The following is a 24,828-nucleotide window of genomic DNA, read 5'->3' as shown; positions in this document are numbered from 1 at the left end:
AAAAACAAATTAAGAAAACCTTATTCTGCTACAGAAAAAAAATCTTTAGTCTACACTTCATTTTCTGAAGAGATTTTAATTATCTTTTTCTTTAGAGACAAATTTTACATTTTCTAAAGAATGTTAGAGGACAAAATTAATTCTCAGCAGTTCCCAGTGCAAGGAAATGTTTTGTGTGACTTTTTTTTGTCACTTTAGCAGGTGGCCCCAAGGGAAGCTGACTTTCTGGCTACATTCACGCCTTAAGACTTGGAAAAGAGCTTGGATGCATAACAGTGTATAATGATCAAGTATTTCTGATGAGTTCAGCAGTGGTTTAAAGATTTCTGAAAGGTTCATTTGCAGGTCTCTAGATTACTTGCTCTCATTCAGATTTCACCCAGATTAAAACAGCCAAACTGACTAAAGACATTCCAGATGTAAGGAAAATTGGTTCTTAAGTATTTTAGGAAGTGAGATAAGATTCACATGCACCCCTTAGACTTTTTAAAATGTCTTTATTCATGGGATCAGGTCACCAGAACAAGTTAAAAAACTATCAAGCACTTTTTAAGAATATTTAAACCATTATTGTTGCAATTCCTTTCCCACCCAGCTGCAAAGGGGCCTCTAAATTACCCTATTGTCCCTGGGATTTGTAGAATAGCAGCCAGAACTAACATGAAACTGAACAATAGCAACACTGTACTCCTTCTCAAGAAAAAAGAAAAATGCAGTCTATGGCAAAACATTGGGCTGTTACATGACAATTGACTCTTTTAGAAGATTCTCTAATTGCTTTCTAATTTTTAAAGAAACAAGCTTTCATGTTAAGCATTTTGAAATTTCTTTCCTTGTTTGAAAATAAGTTAAATTTGAAGAGAGATTTTTTGCTTGAACTGTTAAAAGCAGCTTATTGACAAGATGATGGAAATGGAGGAGAATAATATGAGCAACTGTTCCTGATAAAGTTGGTTAAGTTTTTGCAGAAAATGCTTTACTATTACCAAAATAGTGCTGTCTTTACACAGAAGAAAGGGTATTTTATTAACTATATGGTGAGTTTGACTGCAGTTTTGTTAGATTTCAGAAAAGCCTGTCATGAGTAAACAAATAGTAAGAAAGATGATTCTTCAACAGGCAAGTGTTACAAATAAAGCAGAAAGAAAGAGGTATGCAGACAAAATCAGAATTATCCACAGGGTTGCAGCTCTCAGCTGTCCTGATGGGAACAGAGAGAAGTTACCACTCAAGGTTTTTGAAAAACTAAACAAGCCCAGAGAGTACTGAGTGAAGGCAGGGGACACCTGAACTCCACAGAGGCCACGGGGCACTCTCCAAATGGTGAGGACTTTCTGAATCTTCAGCAGGAGGAAGCACTTTCAGCAAGATCCTTTCTTTTGCTTGTATTTCATACATTTCCTGTCCCTTGGCCTCCCACACAGAACACACCTCCAGTCTGCAGCACAGAACTACCACAGTGCTGCAAGTTTTTTCTGATAACTCTGTCATTTCTGGGTTCAAGGTAAAAAGGGACATTAAAACTTCATGAAATATCATGAAAGAAAACAAAATATAATAACCTCTTTGGTAAATCTTTTGCAGAAGTTTTTTATGGTGTTTTTAACATAAACATTTCTGATTTTTTTTAAAAATCCAACTATTTAAGAAAGAATGTTTTCAATAAAAATATATCCATACTTCATAGTGAAAGACATTCTACATTAAAAGTACCTTCAAAATACTTAAAGCCTGAGATCCTGGTGTCAATAACACCTCTCTTCCAAAACCATATTTTAATGATTTAATTTTCAGCAGCCTTTTTTATTATCGCTCACACCAACTGATAGCATTTAAATCTGAATTAAAACACCTGCAATATTTTATTGATACACATAATGAGAAAAGTGAACAAATTTAAAAGGTGATCAAAGGATAAATGAAGAAGGCAGAACTTCCACTGACTATGAGAAGCAACATAAGTATTGCCACATCAAAGGGGCTCTCAGATGAGTTTGCAAGCAACAGAAGTGCTGAAATAATTTTCTAGAAATGAAAAAAAAAGTTTGAAATCAGCTGTTTTTAGTGAATGAAAGCTGCAGCTGAACAGGTGTTGGACACAAAAGGCATCTCTATTACAGCCATGTCAGATCATTAACTGCAAAAAAGCTCCAAAGACATTTGCACACAAGGAATATCCAAGGGTCACAAACAAAAAGACCATACTGGTACTGTCAAAGGAATTGGTCTTTGTTTTCAATATTTTTAAAAATAAATCCTCTTTAAGTGGCCTCAAATGAAAGGAACAAACTTAGAGACCTCAGTATCATGCAAAAGGATGGAAAGGAATGCTTCACTCCTGTAGTTTTTAGCCTACATAGGCAAGAGAAACAAAAAATGAGAATGGCATCAATTAATGAACATTCATCTGGTCTTTGCAGCAGAATCCCAAAATTCCATCTGAGTGCACTACCCAGCATGTTGGTAACTATAAGGATGATGCTTTCAAAAAAGAAAAATAAATAATATTTGAGGAGAAATAGTTGTGAGATGATGATAACAGTGCAAGTCTGGAAAATTTATCTAAGATATCAGACCTAGAGATTGCCTTGATACAGATAGAGCAGTAGGACCTGCAAATACCTTGTAAAAAATGTCACTGTCCAGTTTCACAGATGTTGAGTTTGAGCTCTCAGTAGCTTTCCCTTGTACTGAGCTGAGCTAATCCTTCAGCTGCCATTCACTCTAAAAAGGAGCATTGATCTGTTGCCATCAGGAGGAAAAGCCTAGAGAAAACTAGAGAGGAATGAAGTTTTGAACTACCACACATCTATCATCTACAACGTTGATGGAAAGCATATTCTTGACTCGAGAAAGGGCTCACAACATTTGCTAGCTCAAAGATTAAGCCACAGTAAGCACAGCAACAGAGACTTCTATGGGTTTAGCAATGGTCTTGATAGTAAGGAACTTCCAAGCCAGCTTGGGTTCCTATAGGATAGCAACACATGGCCTATAGCCTGGACCACCTGGAAGTAGTCCTCATTTATCTGTGTCTTACCTGTGGTGTTGCATTGTTCCAGGCTATGCCTTGTAATGAAGTGTACGTTCTTCTTCTTCCAGCTCAGCTGATTACTTTTAGGAAAGAAGGTGCACTGGGTTTGAGGGGATTTGTGTTTGTTCTCTTGTTTTCTGGTGAGCAGTAGTTTGCTGGTATGTGCAATACTATTGATGAGCTCAGTGGTATTTCATGTATTGTCCAGGATAGCTCACTTTGGAGGTCTTACTTAGTGTCTGTTTTTCTTCTCCCTTTTTTTCAAATACAATATATTTTTCTGAAATAATAAACCTATAATCTGGTACATTATCATGAGCTTTATCAATGAGTTGGTGCAGCTATTCCTTGTTTAAAAACAGTTGCAAACAGAATTCATCAGTTAGCACATACCAAACAAGCAAATGATGTCTTTGTCATTTTAAGAGTCTGATCTTGCAAAATTTGCTGGTTTGAGGGAAATTGTGCTCGATATGAAACAGCATGTAAAACCTCAGTTGGAAAAGTGCCTCTCATTTGTCTCCAGACTGAGCCTGGAATTCATCGCCCCTGATTTGAACTAAGAGTCAGATGTTGAGGTGTTTAGACAGCTCCCTCAAAGAAATCAGCACCATTTTCCATATTTCTCTCTGTGGTCTAAAGAAAGGACCTAAATTATTTTTCTGGACTATACTTGAACTTCTAATAGTTCATAATTCCGCCCTAGATAAAGCACAGGATCATTTCTTCTATTGATAGGATAAAGTTTTAAAATCATTGATTTGTGTTAATTGCTGCTCTGAAAAAAAAGGCTTTTATTCTTAGTTTCATATTGTAAGGTAACCTTGGGTTACCTCTGGCTCTTCTTTACTGACTTATAGAAGTCAGAAAAAGCAGCATCAAATAGGATTCCCCTAGATCATTTTGGCCCATAATTATTCTTTTGATGCAAGTCAAAACATACATGTCTGTTTCTGGATCCTTTTAGACATACCTTCTTAATTTACCATAATCTCTGTCTCACCTGAGGAACATACAAAATAGACATAAATTGTTAGGTTTATCCTTTCAGAACTATCAAAAAAAAAAGGTTTTTACAATATGGGTATTAAAAATAAATCAGACTAAGTAGATCACTTAGAAGACATATGCATTATTAGGTTTTTTAATCATTTAGGCATTCCAAATGTTGTGAGGGATGTGGACAAAAGCTGCTTAAAACCCAGAGGTAATCCAGAAAGCCTGAAGAAGAGGATGTGAGCAGTGATTTGTAGCACAGGTGATCAGTGATAGGTGAGGCACTGCATTATATACACCTCCTTCACATCATTTAGGCCTTTAGATCCTTTTTAATTTCTTTCCAAAGCAAATTAGCAGCATTACTTGCTACTTTTTATTTTTGCCCCACTGGTTTCCCATACGTTTCTTTGTGTTCTAGGCTCACTTCAATTATTAAAAAGAAAAAGTCAGCAACTAGCTGTTGAAAATGAAAGAGAAAAATATTTGATTTTACAGTGTTTGGTCTGCAGGTCTAGTGGGTTACTTTTATTCTCTGATTCAATGATTATTTGGCTGAAAACTGATTAATTAATAAACTCTTAGTCAGCAGGTCTGCTTGTAAAAGTACCAAAAACATGAAAGTACAAGCTGATATCCCATGCTTTCTCTCAGGCTTTTTGGAGGATATGCTGTTCTTCCCCTTGTTGTGAGAACAATAAACATTTCTTTATGTTCTAGGTGATCCTAATTATATCTATTTAACAAGGTATTTTTTGTTACTTAGTTTCTCAGGAAAAACCTTATCAATATAATAATTAGCAGGACCAGACCTTGGAATGTAACTCTGTTAGAAAACTAGCAATTATACAAATTCACTCCCAAGAGGAAGAAATTTGTCACAGCTGGAAAAAGAAATTCACTCCCAAGAGCAAGCCAAAAAGTAGAAATAAGAGTCTCCACAAAGCATATAAGTATCTAGAATAGATGATCCTGTGTTTTTCTTGCTCCCAGTTCTTTAGCTTGTCAAGGGCCAAATGTATTCACTCACCTTCCCACCAGTTCTGCACTTCCAACTCCAATTAACAAATTCATTCTGGACCTTTCTTTCAATGCTTAATGCCATCTTCCCTCCCCTCCCCTTAAAAATGAGAGCATTGGTGAATAATTTACGTTGTCTAGAGTGCTTCTTTAAATACATTAAATTTAATATAAATTAAAAGTGAATATCAAAGCAGATTCCTCAAAATACAAAGGCAAGGTTATTTTGACTGTTCATTGCTGTTATCTAAAAGGAAATGGTCAACACAGAAATTTGTAACAAGCCATATAAGAGAACAGAATCAGTCTTGTACAAAGGCAAACCCTACAAATGAAGTAACCTTTCGATACCAACAGGCAAACCCAAAAAATAGTTAAGATATGCAATTTACAAAGATATTATTTATTCTTTGTAAATACAATTTTAAATTGAAAAGGTCAGACAAGTAAAATTCCACATAAGTGATTCATGTACCAAGTACACAATAAACAGAGAATAACCAAACTATTCTATGAATGAAACATCTGGACCCTGAATATCTGTAAACAGTTTGAAACCAAAGCTGAAATTTGAAGACATTGTCCAAAGTTGCTGGAGTGTAAATCAAAATTGCAAAGAATCCTGCAGCTCACTGCATATTTGTTAAGCATTTCTAATCTCATACAAAACTGAAAACGTTCAGAAGAATTTAATTGAAACAACAACAATTCTAACAAGTTTGACATTCATTTTCCAGGAAGATGAAACCAATACCTAACCTACATTCAGGCTCTATAGGTCAATGAGTCCACATAAATGAGGTGATTTGGGAATGTATTGCACATACTCTCCACTCTTACTCCTACCTGTATATGTATATACACAGGGAGTCCAAGGATTAAGCCATCACAATACTAATTTTAGTGAAAATTTCTTGATACTAAATATTGTATTTCATACTACATTTGAAAGCAAAAATGTTTATTCTGGCTTAAATTGTTCTTTATTGTTTGTTTTGTTTAAAAGCTGAAGAGCCACTTTCAAAGCACATGTGTAGAATCAAGAATTCATTCGGAATCCAGAATTCTCATTCAGAGGTAATGAGAAAAATAAATCAATATTTTTAATTACTTATTATTTCCAAGTCAATCAAGAAGTAAAATTAGAGCTATGTTTATTTTTTCCATAAACTTTAGCATATACAGAAATAAAGTACACAGCTCTAGGTGAAAAAATCAAAACCTGAAATGGTTTTGAGGACACTTAGGCAACAAGAGGTCTGCTGAAATGGCTCTTTCAAGATATTATTTTCTGCTGTAAATAAGAGTTCCACCTAAATGTACTTTTCTTCTGTAATATAAACAGTCACATCTTAATATGAACATATTTAAATGAAAAATATGGGCCTAGAATTACGGACCCATATTACAGATTGAGAGTATCTGTAGTAAATTCAGTCATTGTGGGTTCACATTCCTGTATTTGAGAGCAAATTAGTTGTTACCAACCTGCTCACTGAATATTTGATTGATCTGTTAGAAATTACATGAAAACATTATGAGCCATGATGGCATTTTCTTAATAGCTCTTTCAGTTCACTATGCATGTGTGGAAAATTTCTTTAAATGAGATTTTAAATTTACCTATTATGGGATAAACCCTACTCTATCTAGAAACTCCTATCTCTGGTGTTAGCTGAAGCTGGCAGAATGAGGTTCTGTACAGAAATTCAGTACAGAATTTGATGTGTTTTATCAGGGACTGCCATGCTACCAGAATGATAACAATAGGATTTTATTTTGAATTAGTTTTCTAAGAAATTTATTAATTCATTGTTTATACTAGACATGCATAGCTCACACATGTATTTCTGCTTAGTGAGGAAGGTATTAAAGTCCATCACTAATACAATATTTTTAAAGCTTTACAGTACTATGCATTTTAACAATCTTGGAAACTTAAGAAGCTGTCTCAAAGTAAGCAAAAAAATCAGAATTCATCTCTGTGCTTACTAGAACATCTGATCCAACACTTTCCTTTGAATAGCTGCTCATGACAGAGGTCACTGTATGTTTTCTAAGGTTTTAAAATTCAGTCAAGATAGAGCTGATTATATGAAGAGGTCACAAGAAAGACATTAAGGCAGAGACTTCTTAACTCATACAATCAAGGCAGAAAAAAGTAACTACCTTTGTCTCACTGCTTGAAGCAGGACAGATTTCTCATATACAGAAAATGTGGAAGGCAATCACAGCTTCACGATTTCCTGGTGCTTTTCAACCAAACACCACATAACAATAAAGAAACATTAATTAATTAAGCTGCTTAATATATCTACAAAGTACAGTAAGGAAGGAATTTGGGGGGTGGGTTTTGGCAGATATCCTAGAACCCTGAAGTTGTTGATCATAAAATGATCCAAAGCAATGTTTGGAAGCAATGGAAAAAAAATTACAACTTTTTTCATAATCTACAGAATGCTTTGTGAAAAATCAAGGAAAAAAAAACTCTACCAGATATTGCTGGTTGAGTAATTTTCAATAGATGTAGTTTTTCAATGAAAGGAAAAAGAAAGAATTAAGAAGAATGCTCATGGAAAAAAGTTAATTTCAAAATCACATCTGTTATTTAGGTTATCATTGATTTCTCAACTTCCAGAGCTCCTAAGAGTCCCATTTAAGTTTTAAAAATACAGAACTGGTTAGCAAGCCAGAAAAATGAAAATTCAAGTTACAATTAATTAAACTCTTCAGATTATTTAGTATAGGTGTGAACAACTTTTCACAAAAACAGTAACTTGAATGCTAAAAACATGTCTGAACATTAGCACTTCCAGTTCCTGTAAGGCTTGGAAATGAGAAAAAACTGTCACTGTGTAATGGTTTTAAATCATAGGTGGAAAATTTTACATTATGAGATAAAACACACACACACCATCCAAGATTTTTCTAGAATTCTATGGATTTTTTTAGGAAATTTCAGTCAGTGTAAATAAAGAGCTTTCTGTTAGTGTGTATCCTCTGATGGAACACATCTTTATACAGCCTAAGAATGTATTCAAGCATCATTTAAAGCCAGTACTTGAACGTTTTTTGGAAATTTTTCTCTCAGTTACATAATTCTATTAGAATATAACAACAGTTAAGAACTGGACTCAGACTGTAATATCCCTTTCATTTCAAAGTATATACTTGCAGCTTTTAGGATTATTTTCTTCCTAATACAGATGAGGCTAAAACATTTTTTTAAAAACCTACAAAATGTCCTAACTGTAGAAAAATATCAGTGAAAAAACATCATCAGAAGCATTTACATCAGAGCAAAAAATTCTTGGCTTCATTACCTTAACTCAACTATATTAAACAAAACATTGTGCTAGATGGCAATGATAAAGTATTGTGTATCTTGGCAGGAAAATAAAATAAAAAATTACCTTTGCAAACCACAGTAACAAGTTTTCTCATTCTGTGCCTTTGCTCTGACAAACCACATGTTCATGGGTTTAGAATAAATAAGTCATAAATAACAATAGGACTAAATAAAATTGTACATGTGTTATCTTACAGTGTACCTATCACCTTCATCATTGTTCAAAGGTTTTTGGCTCCCATTTATACAAAGCTCTCTTCCATATTTGTGCACAGCAGAAAAGAATCCACAAGTCTGGGCTTTACCAGCTGCTGAAAATCTGAATCCTCCAGCCCATCAGGACTCATAACTGCCAGTCTCCTCAGGGCTGCCTAGAAAAACAAAACAGCATCATTGCAATGCAGTTTGGCAAAGGTTTCATTTCAGGTTTGGCAAAGCCTTCATTGCAGGAATCCATTATAACCATACCTAAATAACAGCCAGAAGTCAAACCTGAACTCTGCAGGTCTGTGGGTTCTGCTACCCGGGTAATCTCTCCTCACTGTCTTCATCTGTCAGATGAATCTTCCCTCATGCAAAGTTATTCAATGGCAATTATTTTGGAGCACTGTACTTTTAGACCTGAGCAGCAGGTCTAAGTACAGTGCAAGCCCTCAGACACCAGTGACAATACCTATCAGACCTTGAAGAAGCTTATGTCTCAAGGACCAATTTTGGGCAATTTTTGGCACATTTTTATCAAAAAACATCCTCAGGCAGTTACAAAAATATCAGAAGAAGCAGCATTTCTGAGACAGGGAGGTAGGCAACGTCTCAAGCAATAGGCATGGATTCAAGGAATGTGCAGCAACAACTTTGGTGAGACAGAAAAGTCATAGTCGGGTTTGCTGCCATTGCTCTGTGGTCTCTGCTCTAACCACACAGATTAACAAGTCTTCTTGGCATGTAGGAAGAATAATCACAGCATTTTCTATGCTCACATTTATACTGTCTTCATCCTGAATGAGACCTGCTTAAATGAACAAGCAGCAATAACCAGGCATTACTTTTAAGTTTAGAATAACAGTAATATCATAAAGTACTGTCAAATTATATTCTTCGGTCTTCAGTCACCAGAGCTTGTGCTCCACCCCTAGCTCACACCCATGTCCCCAGAGGCCTCTCACAGAATGCTCAGTGAAATCAGTCAGCTCTGGCATTTGGCTCACAGTGCATGCAGTGCAGGGCCAGCAGATGGGATCTTTCTCCTGAGCAGACAGAGTCTTAAGTTTCTGGTGCCCACTCCTTTCTGGGCACTCTATTGTCTTGGTGACACAAATAGAAAAAATTGGATTGCAGTGGAAGCAAGAAATACCTTTTCCTCTTTTTGGATGCTTTACATCAATATTTTCATATATATGCATGAGTGCAGATAAAGGGCTGCTACCCCCATGACTCAAGGCTAATTTCAACAAACATAGAACCATCACAGAATGGAATTTAGGAATTAATGAATCCTTAAATTCCAAAGTGTTCCAAGGAAATTTTCTGGTGCCCAGTAATGTGAAGATGAAGCCATTTTTCCTTATGTGCTTAAATCTTCAATCTGAGGATGAATAATTGACAGTGTACAGGATTATGCTTAAGGGGAAAAGCAGGAGACCCTGACATGAATTTAAAACATTTCTGCAATACTTATGCATTTTGAAATCTAAAGGGATGTTTTTTCCTTAATTTTCCAGGATAAGCATGAAAGGAAGACTAAAACGTACATACCAGACATGCCACTAAGACAGAATCACTGTTATTTCTTTCTGTTGGCGATCTGCAAAGTTTAATCAGGCGAGGAATACCTGAGAGCAACAAAAGAGTGTCAGGAGAAATAATTTAGAAAAACAACTCCTTATTTTGTGATATTTTTTAGATGCACCATATTTATCTTTTTTTAGTAGATATGATCTCTAATGCAAAGATGATATGCAAATACTTAAGGGACCTTCCATGGAGCTATGCAGTTCAGAGCAGTCATAATTAATAGTTGTAAAGCATAAACAAATAAATTGGGTTTACTTGCTGCTGCGATTTCAGAGTGGAAATTGTGACCTCCATTTCTTCCCTACCAATCTTCCCACACACCCTTAAAAAACTCCTACTCAAAGAACACATTTCCTCCCATTGGATTCATCACATCTGGGCCTGCTGGGGTCCCATTTTTCTGTGCCCTGACAGATCCTGCATAAAGGAATGAGGAGGCAGCAGTGTCAGTTGGCACAGCAAGGCACAGCTATGTGCTGAGTGGATGCTGCACCTCAGGCTCCTCTGGGAAACAAGCCAGAGGTTCATTTAGCTCCATCTCCTCTGTCATCCTCTGGACAGACTCTATAGGGAATATCTCTCACAAAGTTCACCAAGTGAGGCTAAAAATTAGAAAGAGCTTCTCCATGACTGGCAGTTGCTCCCTCTTTCAGTGCCATCAAGCAGGAGACACATCCTTACAGCTGAGTTTTACAGCTGCCTCTGCCACCTCGGGATCGCGGCTGAGCCGTGCCAGGGTCACCGCAGATTTCTGCTGGACTCGCTCACAAGCTGCAGCTTCTGCTGGGTTTCCAGAGGAGGATTTCTCAAAGAGCATCTCCATTAAAAGCTGAACACCTGAAAGAATACAAGAGCCATTTTTATTCACTCTCCACCAAAAACCTCAGTGCAAAAAAGTAAAGGGGACAGGAAAGTTGGGCTAACACAAACCAGCCACTGCCCAAAAAGGGAGAATGGAGAACACATAAATGAAGTCTGCAATTTTGACTTCAGCACCCAGGCACATCTGATCTATACATAAGTTTATCTTCACTAGGAAGATACAGAACTTCTGGAAGTATAAAATGCACTAACTCTTCCCTCCTCTAAAAGTTGGAATCTTAAATTTCACTTAGTTATTTCAGTCAACCAAATGTAATTCCTCATTTACTTCTAAATTAACCTGAAGGCAATGACTAACTGAAAAACCTGTAGTGACATATTTCAGGTCACTAAACAAAGTTTCACTCTCAATTCAAGTAATTATTTTTTGTTTGTTTCCATACTTTTAAGCAAGCCTTTAAAAGTTTCCTTCTCAAACTGTTTAAGGGTATTTTAGAATGAGGAATCCTTTAAGGAAATGATGGAATTCTGTTTCTTGAATTTACTGTATAACTCTTCACTCCAGAAGAGACAATGTTATCCATTGAAGAGGCTTCATTAATTTACTGTTGCCTGTAGGAGTTGATATTCTTCTTCTAGTACCACGAAAAAAATGATGATTTCTCTTTTCTAGATTATTTTAAGCGTAAAGACAATTATGTGCTATTAGACTCCATATGCTATTAGGCATTCAGATTACATCAGGTAGCATCAGAGGATTTCAACTGTTAGAACATTTGCATAAATAATTCAGAGAATTATCATCAGAACCATGCAGCTAGATAATAATCAATCAACATACAAAAAAAAAAGTCAGAGTTGAGAAGAAAGTACCTAAATTCTCCAGCATTCAAAGACCATTCTCAGAATGTAGTCTCTGACTAGCACCTGTTTATTATAACATGAGGCAGACACAAAAGACATTTTACACACAGGATGAGTGCCAACCCCTCTCAAAAGCCAGGGGGCAAATGCTTCTTGTGAAATTCCATGGCAAAGTGTGGACACAAATTTTACTTGCTGTCATTGTCCCTGACAATCCAGTGCAGTACCCAGCATGAATTAGGCCTACTTGACCTAGAAAAGCAATATATGTGAATTTTCACTGTAATTGAATATTTCCCAAAAAAAAAAATTAAAAAAAAAATCATCCATCTTACTCTATTGCTTGGCCTTGAATTTGCTGGTAGATGTATTAATAAGGCATTTACATCTTACCACAATATTACCTGTATTACCACAACACAGGTTGCTGAAACACTTTTTACTTTTTTACTACTTTGCTTTGCATCTAGGACTAAGTCACACACACAGAACACCAACAATGTGGTCACAAATGCAGTTTCCTAAAACAGTGGCATTTTATTTCGTTTATGTGGAACCATCTCCAGGACTCATTTTACACCCTGCAGCAATGTGCAATATGCAGCAGAAATAGGCTGCAAAATGAAGCTTTATTAGTGAAGCCTTTCTCTTCTACCTTGTAAGTACTACATTTCCATCTACTCTGACTCTCCAGAAAGAAATAAAAAATACAATTCAGCTAAAATACATACCATTTCCTTGAATGATTTCTGAAGCACACTGGTCCAACACAGACATGTTTGCCAATATTGTTACCACCTGTGGTTAAAAACAGAAGGAAATATGAAGTCCAGTCCTACAATTCAGTAATATTAAATATCATTGTAGTTCATAAAATAAATATGGCGAAATAAAGCAAATATTTGGGAGTGCTGTTATTGCACTGAATCTGTTCAGGTGAAATGCTAAGAAATCCTTGCAAGAGATTTGGAGTTTTGATCTTTGATTAAAGGGAATATTTAAGGAATATTTTCCAGTTTTGTTGAAGTCAAGAATTTTCTGCATATCAAGGCACTGTCTCAAAAGTAACTGGACTTAAAATTCTGTTTATACCTTTCAAGAGATAAAAAACTATGGTTAGGCTTTGTACCAACACATTCCCTGTTGGTATGTGCACAAGCCCATTCTGAGATGTTGATTTACAGAATTTCTTATCCCAAATAGCTTTAACTGTTTTTGAGATTAGGTGTAACTCAACTTGCTTAAAGTGATGCAGCAAGCCACTGACAGAGCCTGAACCCTGTGGTGCTGTTGGCTTTCAGTCAGCCATTCCCTCATTGATGTCACATACTTTCTCACACATCTTGCAAGACATTCTTCTCAGTCCTTCAAATACTTTGCTTTTTGCATGCAGACACATCCCAATATTAACAGCATATGTGAGAGACCAAATAATAAATGCTAGAGATCTTCAGAATGCAAAACAGAAATAATATTCTTTCTTAAGAGGTTTTAAACTTTCTTTAATCTAATTCAGGAAAACTGACCAGACTCAAAAATAAGGGTCAGTTTTGGAGCTGGTTATCAGCTTGTAACAGTACAGTGTCACTTCAGAAACCAGCAAACTTCTTAGATGTAAGGAGGCATGAGATCAAATCACCATTCTGATCTCACTTTGCCATTTCAAAAACAAGGATGACTCATTTCTGATGCTGTGACATAAAGGTCTTCCACTTTTGAAGGTGGTGTTACAGTGTCATCTCCCTGAATAAATATACTTACTTAGCATGCAAATGAGTTGCTGAAACTCTACAGAGTGACAGGTAGAAATATGGTAACTCAGTGTATGTCTATGTATTTATTCCATATTAATTATTAACTGTGTTGCAGGCAGAGTGTATATGTTTTCTCATTCTAAATTATATCCCGTTAATGAAAATTGCTTCCTCCGTGCAGAATCTGTACCCCATGTGGCTCTCTAAGCCACAGATGAAGAATTCAATTAACCACAATTTGAATACATGCCAATTATTCCACTACTTCAAGTTATTTTGTCTAATAAGTATTTTCATACATAAAAATGGTTTGTGTGCATCTTTTGACACCAAAAAATTATTTGAGGTTATAGTTATACTTCCTTCATGTTGATTATGTGGCCCCCATATTTTGCAATATTTATGGACTAGCTTAGAGGGTTTATTTGTAACATTCTCCAGAGGGGGGTAAAAAAGACCCTTATGATCAATGACCATCAAGTTCTACCTATATTATCTTCTAAAATCTTAGTAGGACTCAAAAGGTAGTTAAGCCATAGATTAGCTCACTCCATATGGAATAACCTTTTTTTTCCCCAAGAAAATCCATTTTCCTGTGATGTAAACAATATAACAAAATAGGATAATGAAAAATTTAATAGGCAAGCAGAATAAAGGGTTGACTTTAAAGGTTCTATTTCCCCTACATTTTCGTCTTTTAAAGTTCACTCAACTTACATGAAAATTTCCTCTGTAACACAAACCAAAGTTCAAGGAAGTTTCCTATTGAGGATGAACTCTCTAGAGGAAAACACAAACAAATGTAGACTCAATTTGCTTCAGAAAGTAACACTTCTGTGTGCCCTGGTATTAATGAAGTCTCATCTCTTTTGGATTTTGAGTTGATCAAAAAACATAAATAGATGTTTGTCAGAAGGTTCTCTCCCACTGTAGATTTTTTTTTTTCTTTTTGTATGCAGAAGCTCATACTGCAGTCCTTATCTTTCCTTCTCCTCCCATTATCTGGCCCCAAATTTCATAGGGCCTTAGGCAGTCTCAAAAATAGCTATGAAGTCCTGTTGAATCAGCAAACCAGTTCAGATGTTATGGTGAGACATGGAGCACACAAACAGATACAGATAAAAGTGACTGCCTGAGCCTCATTTCATACTTGAAAATTATTGGAAAAGAATACATGCTAAAACTCTTTCAGAACTGAAATTACTTTGAAATAATTGAAAGGCTTGAAGATATTTAACATGGAATCTCTACTGTTCAACTGCAATTTTTAGTATCAATTTCATTAATTGCTCGAGTAATTGATCCTGTAAAAGAGCACACTCCATGATTACAAAGCATTGGCACCTGACACAATTTATAGTTCTTGCAATTATTTTGGATTCCTAATCCATGCAATGAACTTGTGGTCAACTCAAAGTGTAAGAAAGAAGACATCCTGAAGACAGGGTGAATGAGCTCTGGTCATCTGTCATTGCTTCCCTACCATGGAGAAGGAATGTGCTGAAGCCACACGCCAATTCTTGACCTGTGGGATTTGTAGATGTGCTATGAAGCAAATTTTGTCAGGGAACCCAGCATAATTCCCTACTCAGCGCCTGTACCTCTGCTAAGCAGATCTGCTTTGGAGGTGGATCCTGACCCATGCATTTCCAATATCTGTATTTTAGCAGTGCTCTCCAATAGACTGACACAGGCTGGCCCACACTCCTTTCTCTGATCTCCAAATCCATCAAGAATTGCAGGTGCCTCTCTCTGCTAAATCTGGTGGCTGCAGTTTGTGAACTGGGAGCTCTAAATCCACTGCAGCAATGAAGGCCACAGAAAAATACACTTGATCAACAAATAAACAGCATAGAAACATAGAACAGCTTGGGTTGGAAGGGACCTTAGAGATCATCTAATTCCCATCCCTGTCATAGGTAGAGACACTTCCCACTTGACCAGGTTGCTCAGAGCTCCATCCAGCCTGGCATTGGACACTTCCAGGGATGGGACATGCTCAGCTTCTCTTGGCAACCTGGTCCTGTGCCTCAGCACCCTCACAGCAAAGAATTTCTCCCTAATACCTAATCCAAACCTACTCTTGTTCTGTTTGAAGCCATCCCCCCTGTCCTGTCACTACATGCCCTTGTACAAAGTCCTTTTCCACCTTCCCTGTTGGCTCCCTCAGGCGTTGGAAGCCCTGTGACATTTGTTTGCCATCACAAGGGAGCTGGATGGATGATTTAGGTCAGTGTCACGAGTAGCACTGCTAAAAACAACCAGAAGAACAGACCTGCAGGGCTCCTCCTGTGCCCAACACCTGCCTGCTTCCCTGTGCTCTGCACACCTGACCCACGAGGCACTGAGACACAGGGCAAGGCAGAACGTCAGCAAAGGAATTCTCAGCTAAAGCTCATGCTTTAGCACCTTCTGAAGGGACACCAACTTAGCAAAATAGCAACACACAGAGATTTCAGGGAGTAGTAAGATTTTTCACAAGAGTAAGAGATTAAGCAGTTAAAACTGAACTTAAATTTTTAAGTTAAAATTGAACTTCAAAAAAGCACTTCAGAACTTAAAAAAGCACACCCAAAATCAAGAAGCTTTGAAGGTTCATCTTTAAATGGTTTGTTGGTGAACTGAGTATGCAGGGATATTTGAGAGGGCCCTTAAGACCCATGGAAAATTTCCCTGTTTAATAAATAAAATTAAAAAATAAGAGTGTTATTTCTTATCTTTCAAATGTCAATACAGCATCATCTTCTTAGTCTTGCAGTTACCATGGAAATTAATCTGAAATCTCATAAAATATCTTTATTTTTATAAGCAAAATAAGTAAACAGATATTAACACAGATACATCTCTAGTGACAATATCAGATATTATTATAAAATTGGCAGTGTTTATGTTTTTTGGTTACTCTATATTTCATAATTTTAAATTTGTACATATTTTCCTTCCACTCCCTCAGACTTTCACACATATTGAATTTATGAGTGGTGAAACCTTCCTTTTAAGTTCTGTAGTCTGCTTTGTCCTGAATTTTAGGAATTCCAGTTGTCAAGAGCAATTTAAATTTGAGAAACCATGGTTGATTAAGAACCTTTAAAATAGTTTTCTTCAAACAACAGTGACCTTGCAATTTTTTTCTTTTGCTAAAATATGTAATTAATAACACTATAACAAAACTTTCCTAAACAACTGATGGTGACTAATGCTCATCAATCAGTGTACAAAGCTACCGAATCTTTGCTGCAAAAGTAAAAACTAGATACAAATGCTTTGCTGTAAAACAAGATACACTGAGAGTGTAAATCTGTAGTTATCAAAGAGATTTAAACTTAAAGAACACTTAAGAAACAGAAGGCTTCTCTGAAAACTTTCCCTTAGTGGGAGATTTAAGAAAGTTTTTCCCTTTGTGAAATGAACTCCTAAGGAAGAAGGATGCCAAAGGATTTGGAGGATGCAAGCACATATTTTAGCCTGCTAAAGGGCCAATATCTTCCGCAATTGAGGGTCCCTTACCTCATTTGTGGGAGGGAGAAGTGTCTGCAGATGTGGCAGGTGTGGTGCTAATATACCTTTATTGATAATAAAGACACACTGCTCAGGAGGCTTTTATCAACAGTCCCAACATAAAAAGAAAGCTCAAAATAAGAATTAGCAAGTAATTTAATAGAGTGGCAAAGTAGATCAATATAGAACTGCTAATTCTCTTAGTTAATTACTCCTTGAAGGCTGATTCATCGCTAAGTAATATTAATTTTTGTACATATTACAAGAGCATTTTGTAATTCATTGAAATAAATGAGACAAGCATAAATCATAGTGTGTCTGCAAAGTTCCAGATAGCCATCTTCAGAAACAAAGTGGCACCTGACTACTACTCAGAAGCAAGACAGAGTCTCTGTTTCTGAAGGTAAGTTAAAATCTTCTGAACATCACAATTCAAGATCCATCCACAGGGAGACAGCAAGAGTGCATTTAGCAGGCATCAAGAACAGGCATAGGCATTACAGCAAGTTGTGGTAGAAAAAGCCTTTCAAGATATTATCTATCAGGAGAAAAAACTTCAGTGAGAAATCTCTGAATACTCTCTCGGGGACATTATAATGCCTGAAAATAGAAAATAACTCCAATGGCTTCTAATAGCCATTCTTGTGATTAGGAACTTAGTTTTTATTCCTGAAAACAAACAATAAATACAGCCAGGTGAGCAGAAGAAGCCAATATCCCCCAAAAATAATAACGGTGGTTGGAAACTGGATCTGTATGCAAAGTCTAGGTTTATTCTGAGACTGTGCCAGGGAAATGTATTTTTGGCATGCTGAGGCAGAGCAACAGAGACTAAAGCTGTAGGAAACTTACATTTTGGAATGAAGGAAGTCTTTACTACATTTTTATTTACGTTACTTCCTACTGCTGACTAATGTAGATAAGGAGTAGGCAGAGCAGCCAGGTTCTCACATTATTTGTTTTAAAGAAGCACATAGGACATGCACCTGTATGGGTCACATTGTGAAAATACACATTCCATAAACCAGGGCATATAACTAACAGTGACTGAGCTAGTGGCCACAGTTTTCTGTCTTTCAGGTTAAAACCTGAGTGAGAAAGAATCTCTCAGACTTCCTTCAAGGCATTGAAAAGCTTCTCGTGTTTTTCAAACAGGCTCAAGCAGCCAAAGGCACCTGAGATCTATCTCCCCAGAGCAGAGCACAAATGAGCCTTTCAACAGAAATTAGTTTTTCAACTGAGCTGAGATTTTATTCGTCCAACTGAACCCCTTGCTTTGCAAATGGGAGCAGACTGTCTTATCCTGCACAGAATCTAAAATATGAGAGGCAGAATTGTAACTAAACAGGGATTTTGTCCCAAAAATCTTAGGTTTTAAGATAGACAGTCAATTTTGGACCCCTAAAATATAACAATCTCTAACATTGACCATATACTGCCAGTCGGTACTCTTATTTATTTATGCGGGTCACATGTGCATGAAAAGACAGAGACAAGCAATTAAAAAGAAAAATAAAATACATCAGGAAAATTATTACACTCTTACATAGGAAACTAAGTGTAACATCATTAATATGATGGTATGGTTAAAATTCAGATAGTTGGGTGACTTTGGCCTAATTTTCATTTTTGCATCTGTTACTAGCAGTCATGTTTCTTTCTTGATTTCTTAAACTTTTTAAAATAACTTAATTTTTTTCATTTACTAGCTCTCTTTCTAGTGACATTAGTTGAAATCATGTTTTCTCAATGTGATCTAGTCAATACTGGAAAGGATCCCACAATTTTAATGTAGAGTTTACCATCCACAGAGCACAGTCAGGCCTCTCAGAGGGAAGGGAATTCCAACCACATATCTAGTGATCATGATATTAATGTCAGAAGTGGATATTAACAGAGACCTGTGCAAGAAAACAGTGCAGATACCCTTTTATGAACTTGTCCACATGTAAAGGCTTCGTTAATAAACTTCCCGGTACTCAAGAAACTCAGATTGAGAAGTAATACTGCAAGTTTCTTTCATACAGCCAGGGATTTTCAAAGGAAATCTAAAAGAACTGTTAATACTCTCCTCATTAAAAACATTATTCTCAAAGTCTTTCACTGGGGGTTCAGCAATATTTAGAAATCAAAACTTCTTTATATTATAGTAACATGTGTCTCTAATCTCCTTTTGACATTACAATGGGATGGGGAAAGTGAGGAAGGACAGTAAAAATAAAGAAAAATGCCTGATAAGGGAAAAAAGGTGAAGAGCAGAGAAAAGAATGTGGAACCTAGAGGAAGAATGGTAATAAGGATTTAAAATTTTAAATGACACAGAATATCTCAGTGCCTAAACCAGCAGCATCTCCCAAATATCAAGAAGACAGGAAAAAATTTATTGGGGAAAAAAAAAGGCAGCAATCATTTCCAATTTTTCCTTCCAGCTTAAGAGCCTTTCTCCACCTCAAACTGTTTTGAAATATAACTCACTGATTTTAGACCTAGGAATAACCACTTTAAAATGGATGTGTTCACTGCACATTAATTCTTTGTCTGCCTGAGTAAGAGAAGCTCAGAAGGTGTTAGGCTATACCTCCACAGCTTCACAGGTAAGGTGAGAATACTAACAACACTGAAGAGACAAGTGGGAATGCAGAGAGAAAAATTGTATTATACATAAACATACTGTGCCCAAACATACATATTTCATCTTTTTCTATGTAGAGTCTAAGATGATCGTTAAAGTCAAGAAGATCCTGGATGATAAGGGGTTTAGCTAAACCCCTCTTCTGACAGATCTCAAACCCCATTAAGACTGCATAGACTACACTGCTGAATTTAGGCATAAACCCTTCTGAAAGGATATTTTGATGGCTTTTTGAAGTAAAAATCTGCTCTTCAGAGAGTAACTATCTGCAGAAAGAAACAGAACATGGGACATTCATATCCATTTTGACCCAAAACTGGGGACTAAGGAATCTGGGAAATAGTGCTTTATGACTGTTCTTATACAATGTATTTTGCTAAAAAACTAAGGAATCTCAGTATAATGTTGCTGGCTACAGAAACAGTCACATGCTTCTGTAAAATGGGCAATGATAATCTTGTTTATCAGTAAGTCCAGCTCTCAGTTCTAAATTTCTTTCCTGACCTAATCTAACACTGCCTGGGAAATGAAAGAAGAAGGAGGTTGGTTTTTGGATAGCAAAGACAGGAAAGGGGTTTTTTTAGTTTAGGTTTTTTTTTTTTTTTTTTAAGGTTTTTTTATCATCTGGGCAAAAAAAAAAAAACTTTCCAGAAGTCAAAAGACAGAACAATTTTAAAGGTGCTTGAGCAGTAAAATATTTTTTGCAGCCAGTACACAATCTATATCCAAATCCTGGGCAGAATGTTATTTATTTGTACCATCACAGAGGGTGATAACTAATAATGATTTTATGTCCTGTATAGAAGGACATGGTGTGAATTTAAGATGAGATAAAATGGCACAAAGGAAAACAAATTTCAGTGTTCCTTTGCAGCATTTCAGCTGTCTTCCTCCCAGGTTTGGCTTACAGTAAAGCACATTCAGTCTAGCAGAATAGAATTTTCTGAAATCAGCATTAATACTAAAGTGGTAATATACTTAGAAATATTAGGTAGCTTTCTATAAGTAGTTGTGCTACTTAAATATTTGTATGGAAAACAGAACATTTAAGTTTGAGGGGTCTTTAATACAATTTTCTAATATTCAGACCACATTTTGTATCAGCTATGAAACTTCTTACTTTGTTTAATCATTTCAACATGTAGTATAACTCAGTTCCAAATCATCTTTTTTACTGACCAGGATGACTTGGTCATTCAGAATGGACATCAGTGCATGAAAATGTATCTCACAGTGGTTCCATAATCCAAAATAAAATCTCGAATCAAAAAATTTTCAAACCTACTCATCTTTAATGTTCATCTCCCTAGGCAAATGTCTACTGCCTGGAACATAATATTATAAATATATATTGTGAAAAGATTCTGACTACATTACTTACCTAAAAGGATTTCCTGTCAAAAGCCAAAATTGCAATTTATGATACCATTATAAAATATAGTATTGTAGTGCTGGTTTTCTTTTCAGCTGAGTGTATTTTCCTCATTGCAATGATAGACACAGCAAATTAAAAGGCAAAATATTCCATGAGACTGCTGTAATTGGCAGACACCATCCCCACCCCCAAGTACAAGACTGAAGCAAGGGGAGCAATTCACTCAAACACATTTGTTCAGGAAATTGAAGGAAGACTTCTCTGAAGTTTTGGCATTACCCAAACTGCTTGACTGGCAGCTCCTAAAGACAAGATGAGCAGCACTCAGATTCCACCTGGACATTCAGTGCTCAGTAAAAACCCCAGGGTAGGATTTCATAGTTCCCATTGCTTCAGGAGCCAAGGAGGCAGCTCAGAAGCTTCCTGCAGCACACCACAGAGAACACCACCCTTGCTGCTCTAGTTTCTTGTTCTGAGAAGGAAGGTGAGGTATTCTGGGGGTGAGATCTCAGTTCTTGGAAGGAAGCCATTCAGTTTGCTGCTCATCTAGCTAGTGAGATGAACTTGCAGCTTGCAAGCTGCAAAAGGCCTGGAACTAGCCTGTCACCTAAAAAATGTCATACTTATTTCTTTCAAGATCTACCTTCCTCAAAAAAAGAAGGGGCTTGCTCTGCTGCCCACAGAGCAAACTGCAAACTCACAGCTGATAGCAGAATTCAGATGAAGACATAAAAAAATAGAGAAATCAAAACTATGAGAGCATACAGGAAGAATTTTTTAAAAAGACTGTGAAGGATTGTACATATATAATAGCACACAGCCATGACAACACCACAACTGATATCTCTGACTTTGCCCAAAGAGCACTACAATAATTATGGCTTAAATTCCATCTTTTTATACACAGACCTGAACTGAAAAACGACTAAGTGCTACTAATAGAAGCCAAAGCTGACCTAGTAATCCCTCTAGAATACCAATAATCAGTTTCTAGGGTCCACTGGGCCTTTATTTCCAAGGCCTGGCTGCTGGTTAAGGATGAGCAAAGCCTTCTGTGGCAGCGCAGATCCTAAATCTACCATAAGTCATCTTTTGGCTCCTTCAGAGCAGTGAAAGGGAAGGTTGTGAGGCCTGAATGGTGCACTTTGAATTACAGTCACAAGGTCTCATGGACAGAAGTAGGTTAAGTTTGCTGAGTATCAGCCTCCATCCCTCAGTGGCCACTACTGAGCTCTCAGGCCTCATACACATCACTGCTGAGGCAAAATTAATCACTGAGACACCAAATAAGCAGTGCTCCTGCACCACCCCATTGCGTAGGAGTGACGGAGAGGAGCAAAAGAATTCCCCCTGATTTCATCTGTGCATTAGCATAGACCTTTAGTATTCTGTGTCCCTTTACAAAAAAAAATTAAAATACTAGTGAGAAGGAAAGAGAAAGGCAAAAGCACATCAGCAGTATTTGCCAATAAAAAGTTGCAAGCCATCTACCAGGCAGACAGGACTTGGTCCAAAGCCCACCAACGTCAATGGGCTGGGGATCAGGTCCTTATTCAGCTTTTGGAGCTAATTCATCTTTGAATTGACAACTCTATATTTAGACTCCATATTTATCTTTGCCTCAAAGCTCTGTCCAGTCAAGTTTTGAATCCCTCCAAAGGCAGAGATCCCATAACCTCTCTGGATCTCTGTGTCACTATTTGGCCTAATTCATGATGAAAAACAATGAATTCTACTATCTTAGATATATGGAACTCAACTATTTTTTTTTCTTTTTGAAAATCACATTAAAGCTGTCATATTTATAATGCTCATTTAAAAAAATAAATAAATAAAAAACAACCAAAACCAAAGAAGGAACTGAAGCAGATAAAGAGGCAATATAATGAAAGGACCCAAGAAAGAATTGGCTGTATCAAAACAGACACAGTGCTGAAATCTTTTGGCTTTTACCCAAATGTGACAGAGAAATTCCTCACCTGATCCCGGGAATATGGAGTATCCACTATGCGTTTGTCTGAGCACGCTGCTAGGAGAATCTTCATTGCATTTAACTGGAGCAATATTTCACAAGCCATGGTATCAAAGAAAGTGATATTGGCAAGAGCTGCTGAAGCCAGCAGGAAAACTTCACCTGATGAGGCTTCTTGGCACAGTTCTAGGAATGCAGAAAATAAGCTGGATAAAAGTCATTCCTTCAATGCAGCTGTTAAAGGTAGTATTTAAGCATCTGCAGCTTGCAATAGTGATCTTATTAGTCAATATCAAGTTCATAAACAGGGAGATAAAAAAAGGAAACAAAAAATATAAACTTAGTTTTGTCAGTTATGTAACATCATAGAGAGGTTTAGGGTGGAAAAGACTTCTAAAATCATCAGCTTCAACCAAACCCATCTCTGCCAAGTCCATCACTAAACCATGGGCCCAAGTGCCACATCCACACAGCTTTTAAACACCTCCAGGGATGGCGACTCAACCACTTCTCTGGGCAGAGTTTTCCAGCATTTAACAACTCTCTCCATGAAGTAGCTTTTTCCTAATATCCAATCTAAAACTCCCCTGGCATAACTTGAGGCCATTTACTCTTGTTCTATCACCTGTTACTTGGAAGACATCAACACCCACCTCACTAGAACCCCTGATGAACTATATGCTCTACCTAGTATATCGTTCTACTGGGAATATTTCACTGCATGTTGTTCAAAATAAAGCTTGATATAACTAAATAAAATCAAATACAGGAGGCAGAAAGCTAAAAGTAAATGACCCATATGAGACTAATTCTATCCTCTTCTTTAGAACAAGGTACATGTTGCTTATCTCTAAATCTAATTCTCTGTAGTCAAAAATCATCCTGCATATTTTTCAACTTCAATAAGTGCTGAAGAGACAGCTACCTTTTAATCCCTTGTACATATGTACTTTAACTAAGATGTGAATCACCTGGTAATGGGATTTCTGCATGGTTTAGAAATTAAACATATTACAGTAATTCAATTACTGAGTTATAAATATTACAAGGAAAGTGGTGTGTGATTACCGAAACGGCTCTTGCAAAGTTATACATGTTCTATTTTTAACACTTACATTTCTTGGGCAGAATATGTACAGCTAAAATTCCTGTGGAACTTACAGAGCAACAACTGAGGAATGATCCACCAGCTAATATATTCTGGATATACTGTTCAGATGGTCCCTTGATTGCAGTTCACTAAAATAACCCAGAAAATAATCTGAAACAAACCAGGTCAGGTGAGCTAGCTACAACAGAACCAAGCTCAGCAGATGGGAATTCCACCCACTGGATTCCAGGCAGTGTTGGGGCACAGGCTTCTCCATTTGCTGCAGGACATCAGGCATAAATTTTTCCCTTGATTTCTGCATCATTAGTTCTGTTTGGACCTCTTGAAGAATGCCTAAATACCGCTCAGATAATTTCCAGCCATAGCAGAATCCTCAAGCACTCATACTACTCTTTCTTCTTTAAAAAGCAAACGAGCAAACAAACAAACAAAAAAAACCCCAACTGTATTCAAATTGAAGTTCTGCAGTTTAACTGCAACCACTGAATTCACTAGAAAAAATTCTAAATGTACTTATTTATTATACATGAGAAATCAAATCAGAAAATCCAAACAGTACATTCTGACTTGGAGCTCTGGGAAACTGAATTTCTAGACTAGAGAGAAA

At 36.7% G+C, this 24,828-nt stretch overlaps 1 protein-coding gene across 3 annotated transcripts in view; it reads right to left on the bottom strand.

Annotated features, from left to right (window-relative positions):
* Window positions 1-7,624: 7,624 nt before the first annotated feature.
* The window catches only part of INSC (INSC spindle orientation adaptor protein), a 127,171-nt gene continuing 109,967 nt past the window's right edge, over window positions 7,625-24,828 (bottom strand). For all 3 annotated transcript variants that reach the window (XM_030949570.1, XM_030949572.1, XM_030949571.1), the window contains 5 exons: window positions 23,118-23,296; window positions 12,611-12,677; window positions 10,875-11,030; window positions 10,155-10,231; window positions 7,625-8,770 (listed from right to left, as the gene is read on the bottom strand). In XM_030949570.1, coding sequence (XP_030805430.1) covers window positions 8,642-8,770; window positions 10,155-10,231; window positions 10,875-11,030; window positions 12,611-12,677; window positions 23,118-23,296 — 608 coding nt within the window. In that variant the 3' untranslated portion in view covers window positions 7,625-8,641. The remainder of the gene's footprint in view (window positions 8,771-10,154; window positions 10,232-10,874; window positions 11,031-12,610; window positions 12,678-23,117; window positions 23,297-24,828) is intronic.

This window comes from Camarhynchus parvulus, chromosome 5 (assembly GCF_901933205.1).
Source record: "Camarhynchus parvulus chromosome 5, STF_HiC, whole genome shotgun sequence".
Lineage (NCBI taxonomy): Eukaryota > Metazoa > Chordata > Aves > Passeriformes > Thraupidae > Camarhynchus > Camarhynchus parvulus.
This window is presented reverse-complemented; position numbering and strand designations above follow the sequence as displayed.